The sequence below is a fragment of the Gymnoscopelus microlampas genome (assembly GCF_963454915.1).
Source record: "Gymnoscopelus microlampas genome assembly, chromosome: 4".
Lineage (NCBI taxonomy): Eukaryota > Metazoa > Chordata > Actinopteri > Myctophiformes > Myctophidae > Gymnoscopelus > Gymnoscopelus microlampas.
This window is the reverse complement of record NC_139941.1, coordinates 23,448,675-23,460,022: the sequence shown is the minus strand read 5'-3', so window position 1 is coordinate 23,460,022 and position 11,348 is coordinate 23,448,675. Positions and strand designations below refer to the sequence as shown.

At 43.0% G+C, this 11,348-nt stretch overlaps 1 protein-coding gene across 1 annotated transcript; it reads right to left on the bottom strand.

The window, feature by feature from the left end:
- Positions 1 to 709: 709 nt before the first annotated feature.
- On the bottom strand, positions 710 to 10,395 carry LOC311043453 (chondroitin sulfate N-acetylgalactosaminyltransferase 1-like). Its single transcript, XM_084054702.1, has 11 exons — positions 10,261 to 10,395; positions 9,186 to 9,313; positions 8,289 to 8,947; positions 7,285 to 7,385; positions 6,792 to 6,970; positions 5,431 to 5,647; positions 4,988 to 5,089; positions 2,795 to 2,976; positions 2,301 to 2,395; positions 2,075 to 2,156; positions 710 to 1,896 (listed from the first exon to the last, which is right to left on the bottom strand). The coding sequence occupies exons 3-11, from the start codon at positions 8,718 to 8,720 to the stop codon at positions 1,592 to 1,594; spliced, it is 1,695 nt and encodes a 564-aa protein (XP_083910828.1). The 5' UTR covers positions 8,721 to 8,947; positions 9,186 to 9,313; positions 10,261 to 10,395; the 3' UTR covers positions 710 to 1,591.
- Positions 10,396 to 11,348: the final 953 nt, after the last annotated feature.

Here is an 11,348-nt window from a genome sequence, read left to right as displayed (position 1 = left end):
ATATCATACAGATTTCAAAGCTGTCCCACATTGGGGGGTACGACGTGAGGGCATGTACAAGAAAGATCCTGGACAGGTATGAATACAAATTGAAGTTTAATAACATGACACTGTAGAAAAAGAAATATAACGTGGGGGGGGGGGGGGGGTTCCAATGTGGTAGTCAGTGTATTATTGCTGTTCCATATACATTGTCTTCATTACAAGCTGCTAGCGCATGCTGTTGAGAATGTATCTGCTTTAAAAAAAAATCTGTTTCAGACTTTTCACCAATGGCCTGATACGGAAATACAATATGTCCGGTGGTGGGCAGCAAAAAAAGAGGGCGTTCAAGAGTACAAACTTCTTTTCCCTCATCCAGGGTAAATAGAACAATTGTCTGTGCTAGTTCTTTGTTGATGCTTCTTCATGTTATAAATGTGTGACTGACATGATGACATACATTAACAAATGACAATTTGTCTGGACTATATGTGGCAATCTCTGTAATGGCTACTGTCAAGTCTGAGAGTAGATATTTGTCATTGTTTTGATTGCAGAAGCTGTTCGTCAGAATTTTGCAGAGGCAACGGAGGCCTAGGTCAGCGCCTCAATAGCCGACCACTTCAAGCAGGCGCCAGCTCGAAGTGGCGGGGGGGGGGGGGGGGGGGGTACAAGAGGCCAAGGACAAGGACCCCAAAATGACTATCGATTACTCACCCCTTGAAAATTTGAAGTCTGCACCATACCACGTTTAAATGACGTCTAAATAACGTCTATGGGGTATACATTTGATATAAAAATAAACGTTTAACAAACGTCTAAATATAGCTTTAGACATATATTAGCTGTTATTTAGACGTCTAAGAGGTATATATATATAGACGTTGAATAGACGTCTTTTAAACGGCTAGGCTAAACCTATACCGCTAAAAAACTTTCACCAGTAGACCAATTATAAACCTGTTTTAGCCTAGCCGTATAGGGGCCATTTAGACGTGTTTTATACGTCTATTAGACCGAAAAATGCTCAGTGGGATGTTTTCTCAGTACCCTAATACAGATTTCCCGGACACCTTGACCTTTGAATTTTTCACCGCTTTGAGTGTAATTGGCCAGACGTTTCAACAAACAACGTTGGCCATGTTCCTTCACAGGATGGAACCCGGGCATGTAGGATGATCTCTGTCGCTGCACTACCAACCACTACAGGTCTGTCAGGGCTCCTGTTCAGTGAGGTGTGAAACTAGGAAGAATAGCGTGTACCTCTGAATGCGTTATGTCCTCTCTGTGAAACTCCTCACTATCAGGTGAAAAGAAATGGCCTTGATGTCACGCATATCGGAGGAGACAAGTGGTTGTCTGAGCTCTCCCTAGGACACACATGGGCAACATAAGGCCCGGGGGCCGGACTCGGCCCTTTGTCCATCTCAATCCGGCCCGCCAATTCAATTGTACAATGTGTGGCCCTTCACTCATTTTACCTGCTTTTGGCCATACTATAAATTAATGTAAGCAAGTATGACATACTGTAAATGTAATTATAGCAAAGAGGGTATGCCATGAATCACAGTGAATGATGACGTCAACAAGGCCCCACCCGGCCCCACTACTATTCACCCAATTTCCAATTCCTGTATGTTCCGTTTCTTTGCTTCTGAGAGCTCAGGTGAGCCTCAATCTCCTGTTTGAAAAACTGCTCCCCCAGGTGGCCATGTGAGGCTTCACTCATGGCTTTGGTCTGCATACACATCTTGTACTTGTCAGGAGGCAGCTCATCCATGCAATGTTTCTCATGCCACAAGTGGAAAAGTCCACGAGATGGAGAGCGAATCACCATCAGTTTACTGTGTAGGTACTTCCTGTACAAGTGTACATCTTCCAGTCCCCAGCCTTTGATGCTCCGGTCAAAACCGCCTGTCAAGATAGAGAGATGTTAAGTTACACTTATGTAAACCAGCAATTGTAAAACTGTATCTATGGCATTAGAAAGGATGTGTAAATTATTAGCGCTTTAATTTCTTTCTTGGTTCCATGCCTTTTTTTTAATAATGCAATTATTAATGAAACTAAACAAGCTGGGGTTTGTCATTACCTATGTTGATGAAATCTGACCTGTACTGGCATGTCATACCAAAGCCAAAATCTCTCCAGAATCCAGTGTCCTTCTTTATCACCTGGGTATCAATAATCCAAGACATTAACATTTCACTTAGAGCAGTCTTTTAAAATTTTCAATGTCTGATCAATGTCCCCACTCGGTCGGTCGGTCGGTCGGTCAGTCAGTCACCCACTCAATCTTGCTTGAGTCTCTGACCTACCAGTTGTTGCTGAATACTGGGAAGATATGTCTGATTGGTGTAGAGAAGAGATGGATTGTACAGGCTGAACAGCACTGGGTAGTATACCTTTTTACCTAAAGCCAAAGAATCAAACAAAATTACATATTCAAGTTCAGTTGATAGTGATGAAAGTAGGAAGAAAGTAGTTGCTGCTGTTTTCCTCTGTAGGGAAGTAGGCTACTGTAATTTATACAGATTGTAATATAGAAACAGTTACTAAATCATACGCTTTTATTGAAATAACCATGGAATAAATGAACAAGTGAATAATATATAGGTCTAGCCAATAAACATGGGGGATCTACTTGTAGATGAAGCCACCTCACGCTGCAGAAACAGGAGATAGGCTCCTGCCCTATGGGCCGCATGGCTCGGGATTCGGAAACCATTAGTTCCCAAGGCTACTTACTTACAAAAGCCAATAAACACATTTTGATCAGGAAAGTTAATAGTGGAGTGTTCCTTTCTCTCACCAGCCTCTGCATGGACTCTGCAAGATGTTAGGAAGTCAGAGGTGAAGTGGATGTCAACGTCACAGAAGAAGAGCAGGACATTCTGGCTCCGCCTCCAAGCCCGGGCACCCACTTCTAAGCCACGCCCACGAGAAAACTCCTCATTTAGCTGGATCAGTGTGAAGTTCCGGAACCGAGTTTCCCTAGGGTAAGAGGGGGCAAGGCCCAAGTCAACTATTTTACTATGTTACCCTAATTGACCATATTCACATACTCTTATGTCATATATTTGGGGGGGTTTCCCACGCACACCACGTTTTACTATCGCTTCGCAGTAGCCTCACCCAGTACGGGGCCCTACTGGCTTCTTTCACTCTACATTAGAAGACTTGGGAACAGTGGCCGTAGTCAGATTCTAATACAGCCCAAATACCTAACCTTAGCACTGGCCTCAGTGGCTTGCCTCGTTAATCACTATAATCCTAAACCGTATCTGCCGGGTTTGACACCCGCTTAATACATTACTTTTTCCAACAACCGCAGACTTCTTTTTTATACACCGATAAAGTATAGTTTTGGACCGCGACGGAGGGGCGCAGTCTCAAGCGAACTTGAGCCATGAGAAGCATCACCGAGCGCGCTAAAGCGCGCAAGTTGCCGTGCTGAACGTTGCGAAGTTCGCTTGAGCCTACTCAGCCCCGTCCGAGTTATGTACAGATAGGCACAGAATCGTAAATTACCCCCCCCCCCCCGCTACTGCGAAGCGATGTCATTCGCTGTTCGCGTTTCCCACCCCCTGAGTATGACATAAAAGCAAAATGGCCGCCATATGAATATAGTCAATGTGCGGGCGATTCTCAGTGCCATGATAAAAGCAAAATCTCATGACCTTGGCACAAGATCTCTCATTCTCAACATCAGATCCTGCTAAACATATTATAGAGGGTCTATTTTGTGATCAAACTCCTGGACCCGCAGGCTTAACACATCTGAGTGGGATAAGATCCTCAATAACAGGGAGAGGGAAGATGCTGTAAGATTAAGGTCTTCTCATCATACTCAAAGCATTAAAGCGAGGTCTATGTTGATCCCCGCGGTACAGAGGTTTCACAGGATTAGCTGATTAAGGAAGCGATAAAACACTGTTACCCTCTCACTTCCAGTTTTTATCACATCCCCTCATTATCCGCAATGCAGTACAGAAACATCGTCAATTATGAATTGCAAAAGAGATCTTGGCAAGAAGCAGAACAGCTTATATTGCAGCTATGCAGTAATTAATAAAAAGCAGGGCATGTTGCTCATTTATTTGGGTTAATCTGTCACTTATTCAAATGGGATGCACAATTATGTATTAAGTATAAATCCATCAAAACAAACGTCAGAGTTTGCCATCTGCAGTAAAAACTGATATTGTGAACAGGAGAAGAATAGAGAAGAACCAAGAGACTTTTTAGTGGATTGAATGGTGAGAATATTTCCATTCAAATGGCCTACGATTTACTGCATTGCTTAGTTTGTGAGCTCTAGTGCTTGCCTTCTGACCATAAGGTCATGGGTTCGATCCCGGGCACAGCCAACTCAGCATATTTGGCACGGCAAGTCGTGCGGTAAATACTGGGAGCTGATGGTAGGTGTTGCGCTCCACCTCAGCAATCCATCTCCCAGGGGTCTAGCACATTGAAACAGCAATAGACTCCTGCGTTCTTGGCTGACACAGACAATAAGCGTCTCTGATCTACTACTCTACATGCTCACAACACATCCTATCGTGACGTGTGGTGAGCTTGTAGATCTGCTATTTTCACAATTTATGTATTTATTTATGTATTTATTTATGTATTCATTCATTGTCAATAATGACATGCCCAAAACAGGCTCTTTACCAACTGCTTTAATTACAAAGTAGCTTCAATGTACAGCTAGCTACTTTTACTAAGTAACTTGTAGTGTAGCTATTTACCTATTTTGAAAGTAGCTCAGTTACTTTTTACTTTTTAAGAAGAGTAATGCAAGCCACTACTAGGGCTTAGGGTAGCTACATTTTGTAAGTAGCCTGCCCAACACTACACACATCTAAGCTGAGCTGTTTATTATGTCAGGAAAATAGTGGAACATGTATGTTTCCTTTTAACAAATTATTTAAATTCATCACGCCAAAGCATTATGAGGCCATCTGAGTAGAGTGGTCAACAGTGGTCTCTTTGGCCTTACCTAGTGGTTTGGTCCAGCATGCCTTTCACCTCATCTAACTGCTCATGACCAAAGTAGACCACAGTGAGATGGATCCTACCATCTTGCCGGATGCACACCTCTCTGGGACAGGAAATGGAAGTTATGATAGGATTACTTTTAATAGCGTATGTCACTATTACAGCAGTGGTGGAAAGTAAGTACATTTACTCAAGTACTGCACTCAAGTACAAATTTGAGGTACTTTTACTTTACTTGAGTATGTCCATTTCAATACTTTATACTTCTACTCCTCTACATCTCAGAGGTAAATATTGTCCAATTTATTAATTATTTGAAAACATTAGTCACTAGATACTTCAATTATTAAAAAATAGCTCAGCTATTGACAAAATGATTACGAATTTGAGTAGTTTTATTTTGATACTGTAAGTATATTTTGAGGCCAATACTTGTGCTGCTACCTGAAGTTGCTGATGAACTGTCTGAAGGCGTCAGCCCTCTTGGACAGAGGAACGATGATGTTGATGAGAGTGCTGCGCGTGTCCACGCTCTCGCTCCTCACCTTCATCAAGGGCCCAAAAGGCCTAAAGAACACCAGCTGTGTGAAGACGCGAGGCCCGTCACCCTTAAACATCATCTCATACACTGTTCCCCTGTCCCTCTCTGTACGGCTCAGCCCTGGTCAGACACAAAAAGACAGAGAGGGTGTTCTTTGAAGGATCGCATGCCTGTGAACGACCTAAAATCATCATATTTGAACTGGGGACCCCCCAAAAGAATCATATTTGAACTGTGTCCCCACCCTGACAAGCACTTGGAATTGTAGGAGCTGAGGCATGACATTTAGTTTGACTCGGTTCCACAAATAAATATTGTGAAAATAGCAGATCTACAAGCTCACAACGCCTCGCAACGCTTATCGTTATTTTCAAAATGTTTGCCTCTTTCTTATATTGTTTGACAATTTGGACAATGTTTGACCAGTTTTTATTGTATTATTTGTTGATTACCGTACTTTTGATGCAGTAATGGTATTACAAAGTTCTTAGATTCTTAAATTGTCATCTCACTGTCATCTGGGGACCCCAGCCGTGTTCATTCAATCAATTGTGTTCCGGCTTGGATCGATGGAACTAACGCAGTATACTTTGATATACTTACTACCTATCTATCTGTATCACAATGAAAACTCATTTTTCAAGGTTTTAAAGAAAAGAGTACCATGATTTTTTTAAAACATCCTTCTTAATATATTAATGTTATGTTTTTTATACAATCTCAATGTTTTGACAATTATTTGGATGCCCCCTTGCAACATCCTCATGGCCCATCAGTCGGCCTTGGCCCACAGTATGGGAATCGCTGCAGTTAGAGCAGCCCTGCCTGAGAACCAGGAGCCAACCCCCTTAAGCCAAGGGGATTCCCCTTTTGGCTGAGTTGTACTGTACCTTGGTCTCTGTACCCTGGTCTGGGAGACCAGGGTTACATTCCAGGCAATATTACTTACAGTATAATTTAGCTGAGGGAAGTTGGCGAAATGATGAAAAAGCAAAATGTAAACGACACATTCACTTTCATCAGAAAGAGAAGAAAGGAGATAAGAAGGTAAGCCGCATTAGGAATTCAAACCTAACCAATCTGTTACTTCTAAACCAATAAGCAAGCACCTTGGGACAGAGCCTGAGGCTGTTATTGTTTTTAGCAATACCACAGAGACATTAGTAAACCTCCCATTATCCCTTATGTAACAGTCATGAATCACAATTGAGAAACAAAAACGATGGTTAAACTTTTTCTCAACCGCAATGTTTCACAACCTCACCTTCTATGAAATCAGATGGGGAGTATGTGTGCTTCTGCCCAGTTGAGTCACTGTGTTGCTGGGGTCCATTTAGGACGTGCAGAGCTGTCTCCAGAGTACTTATCAGCTCATCCCTGCGGTCTTTCCTCACAGGCCTCTCCTCAGGGTGCCTGGTCAGCCCCGTCTCCAACTGGTACACCCTGAATGGAAAAAAAGATTAACACTTTTTCTATGATCGCACTGTGGGCTAGTACATACAAGTCCACATATACAGTAGTTCGTAACAGCCATTTTTGTCCCTTTCAATGCTATCTAGACAGACTGACTGGTGGAGACCCTTGTGCTTCTAGTTAGGTAAACTAAAGCATATGGCAGCATCTGTGTCAAGTTATAGTGAAGAGGTAAGGAAAAATGCCATGCAATCAAACAACATCGGAAAAGTAATATTTTAAACTCAGGATTTCATTTCCATGGATGAGCTACTATTCACACAGAGCTAATTAATGCTACTCACCTACGCAGAGTGAAGGTTTCAAAAGGAACTACAGCATACTCGCTGGTCAACTTCACTCCAGAATTAACTTCAGCCTGGGTCAGCTGGGACCGGAAGAATTCCTATATAACAAGACAGTATAATCTATTTAAATTATTTACAGTATATCTGTAAATAATACCCAGCCTTTATTTGCCCTGGGTGAGGGGAGTGGTAAAAGAACAGAGATGGTGCTAAGATTGCGCTGATTGGTCAGCTGCCATATCTTCCCTAGGGGATATATGGCAGCTGACCAATCAGCGCAGGTAAAGTTCTACCTGTGAGCGACCTTGCTACTTATTGAACTTACTACGTCAAACATGTACGAAAGCCAGTCGCAAAACACAGTTGCTGCAGATGCATGGTACTGGTAGAATTCACAGCTGAGGAGACACTGGAGTGTATCGGGGCAGAAAGGAACCAAAACACCTTCACAAAATGTCCTACCAAAAAGGTGAGGCACACCTAACACACCTTACATGTTCTGAACCAACTCTCTCCCCACATTGTCAGGGAGTCCCAGGTGGACTATACCATTTTGGTCTCCAGGGGAGGTCCTCGTTGACAGTAATGTAATCTATAATCTGTATTAGATTATCAAATGCTTCGGTCTTTGTGAATTAACAAGGCTATGGGTATGTGATAAACAAATTATCACCAGGCATTCATTGCCCTAGCTTTACCCAGAGGAGAGTTGCGTCACCTCCGTTCACTTCATCGGGCTAGTCCAATTGTGGCTCGGGAAGAGCCGAATAGTGACAAAGCCCTGAACCTGAAGTTTACGGAATGCATTGGAGTCTATGAGCGTTTGTCACTATTTCGAGTTTACATGAACCACGTGACCGGCGCTGTTTCTGCCCCCTCATTGACGCCACTCTCCAATAGAAGTTTCTGGTTTTACCCAACCAGGGTAGAGTAGGCAACGACAAATGCCAGGATGATAATCTATATGTACCTTTTACAACTATAGGACCTGTTATTCCTACCTTTAGGTCAGTGTGAGTAGGGGCTTTGTGCAGGCCGTCCAGTCCAAGGGGCATCACCCCTTTGGCCTTTGCTTTCTGCAGGGTCTCTTGAAGCTGCTGAGTCCTCTCCTGGAGGGCCTCCTTCAGCTGGGCTATCTGCTTCATCAGACTGTTGATATAATACTTGTGAGAGTCCTCTCTCTCCTGTACCAAAGCCAGGTATGCTTCCTTGCTGCTGGCCCCTCCTGACCAAAGCAGAGAGGCTTGGTCACGATGAGCAGCTGGCTTACAGGCCAGGAGGTAGAACAGAGTCAAACAGCAGCAGACGAGCAGCACGATCACCCCGACGCGGCCCGTCAGAGCCCGCAGCCACCTCCGAAGCATCATGTCTAATGAGTTACTATGAAGTAGGAGGTTTGAAGACTTCGTAGCCCTGTACTCAGGAAATGTCATACCCCATTACCACCTGTCTTGTGGGAATGCAAGATATAAACCATCCATTTTGGGTCCCAGCCCATGCTGTTGTTAAAGAAATATCTCTTCAGAGGAGACATCTTCTTGTTCTCTCTGTGTAAACTCATGTCGTGCTTAGGAGGTCAACTTCATCCGCTGGTGTCATCTTCCCAGAGATTTGTCTCATTTGGAATTCATGTTTTGGATCCCAGGAGCAATGAAATCACCTAGAATGACAAACAAGTCAGTTTTATGAGTAAAATATAATCACATTAACAAAGTAGGCAAGACTAAATGCTGTTGATCAACAGACTGTTCTGAACACTTAGGTGTTACCTAATAAAGGCCTTTACAGTGAGATCATCATCAGTAACAGAAACACATCATTCAAACGGAAAACCGCCATTTCTCCCTGACATGGGCTCCCTAGTAAGAGTGAAACATAAGAAACCACAGGCAACTCACTTCAAGCAGTGTAGAGAAGATGTAGTGGATTGTAGAGGGTTCTGGTGGGTTCTGGTGGTCTGTTGGCCAGGGTTAGTCTGGGCTAACGTAGAGAAGATATCTGACCTCACATTCTGAGTGCCACGACGCTGGAGAGGGAAATGACAGAAACAAGTCTTTCTCTGTGTGTGTGTGTGTGTGTGTGTGTGTGTGTGTGTGTGTGTGTGTGTGTGTGTGTGTGTGTGTGTGTGTGTGTGTGTGTGTGTGCGCATCCACCCACACACGCACGCATATGTGTGTTGCCATCGTCAAAGTTTACTCACAGCACAGTTGGCTCTTTATTGCACAGGTAGAGACTGATCTCATGAAAGACCTGCTTATGTTTTCCAGCTCCACCCATGCTCTGTGTGTGTGTGTGTGTGTGTGTGTGTGTGTGTGTGTGTGTGTGTGTGTGTGTGTGTGTGTGTGTGTGTGTGTGTGTGTGTGTGTGTGTGTGTGTGTGTGTGTGTGTGTGTGTGTGTGTGTGTGTGTGTGTGTGTGTGTATGAGCATGTACGTGTGTTAGTGTTTGTCTTTATGTGTGTGTTTATGTGAAAATGTAGGTAGATGCATCCGTGTGTGCGCGTGTGCTTGTGCGTGCGCACATACAGTACCATTCTCTCTCTCAGAAATGTAGTATTAAAACTCTAGAACTGTTAGCAGGCTACTTAATAAAATATTCATGCTCTTTTGGAATCTTACGCCTTACTGAAATGCTTACGCAGCAGCCATGATTTAAAGAGCCTTTACAGTCATGATTGTGATCTCGCCTGGCACGTGGAGCTGAACTATAAGAGCGAGCCTCCTGTCTGTTGAAATGCTTGCAAAGCTTTTATTTTGGTGCACATGCAGGTGAATACCTGACAAGCTGTTAAAGCTCAATAGCTCATCGGAGCTCTCTACTCATACAGCTGTAAATGCATTATATCCCACAGATCAGACACAAACCTTGCATGCAGGAATTCTAAGCTGAAAACATCCTCCATTACACATTTTCACATTCATTGAATGGAACTCTTACTGAAGATGCAAAGAATTATGATGAAACCTCTACTCACCTGCTGCTTTTGATATGACAGCGAATGAATGAAGTGGTCTTCAATCCTCTGATGTTCATCCCAGTCTCTCACCGTGTCTATTTCTGTCATTCTGTTACATACAGAGCATGTTAATAATGTGCATGGTCTCAAAATAAAATTGCATGTATATTGTCAGAAATTAAATGCATTGATCCAGAGGACAGTGAGTCAGTGACGGATATCTCTCTCTCCCTTTCCCTCCCTTCTCTCTCTCTCTCTCTCTCTCTCTCTCTCTCACTCCCTCTCTATCTCTCCTTCTCTCTCTCTCTCTCTCTCTCTCTCTCTCTCTCCCACCCTGCTGGAATCCTTAGGGTAGGAATGGCCTTCAAGAGGGAACAGAACTGGGTTCTACTGAGCTCTGTGTACCCACTCTATCTCATCCTCTCTTCTCAGTCTCCACCCTTTTGTTGCACCTCCCTCTCACCATTCCTCTCTCGCTTAACTTTCTATGAGAGCCAGTGTGTGTTTGCTCCCATCTAGATTAGACCTGGGACCATCTGCCTGAATCTTGAATTGCTTTTCAGGCCCTTGCAGGCTCATACTTTACCTTGCAGTGTAATTAGAAGTCAATGCAAGTGAGGAATGAACCGTAGACTCTGATACTCTGCTTGTAATCAGTGGTGGAAAGTATCTAATTTACTCAAGTACTGTGCTTAAGTACAATTTTGAGGTATTTTTACTTTACTGGAGTATTTCCAATTTTCAGTACTTTTACTTCTACTCCACTACATCTCAGAGGCAAATATTGTACTTTTTTACATTAAAATTGTTTGAAAACTTTAGTTGCTAGTTACTTTGTAGATTTGAATTATTATTAAAAAACACACATTAACCACTTCAGTCCTGTTTAAAACTCTACAAGCACACAACGCGTCTCGATGTAGATCTGCTATTTTCAATGATTTCTGCTATTTTCAAGATTTGAAAACAAATAGCCTTTACATATGATACCTTGTGAAACGGGACATTCTGCATAATGAGTACTTTTACTTTTGGTACTTTAAGTATATTTTGATGCCAATACTTGATGCCAATGTACTTTTACTCAAGTGAATTTTGATTACCAG

Coding starts and splice junctions, on each gene's coding strand:
- LOC311043453 (XM_084054702.1), bottom strand. CDS start 8,720: ATGACATTTCCTGAGTACAGGGCTACGAAGTCTTCAAACCTCCTACTT. Junction 6,971..7,284: donor GAAACCTTCACTCTGCGTAG/GTGAGTAGCATT, acceptor TTTTCCATTCAG/GGTGTACCAGTTGGAGACGG. Junction 2,977..4,987: donor ATGCTGGACCAAACCACTAG/GTAAGGCCAAAG, acceptor CTCTTACCCTAG/GGAAACTCGGTTCCGGAACT.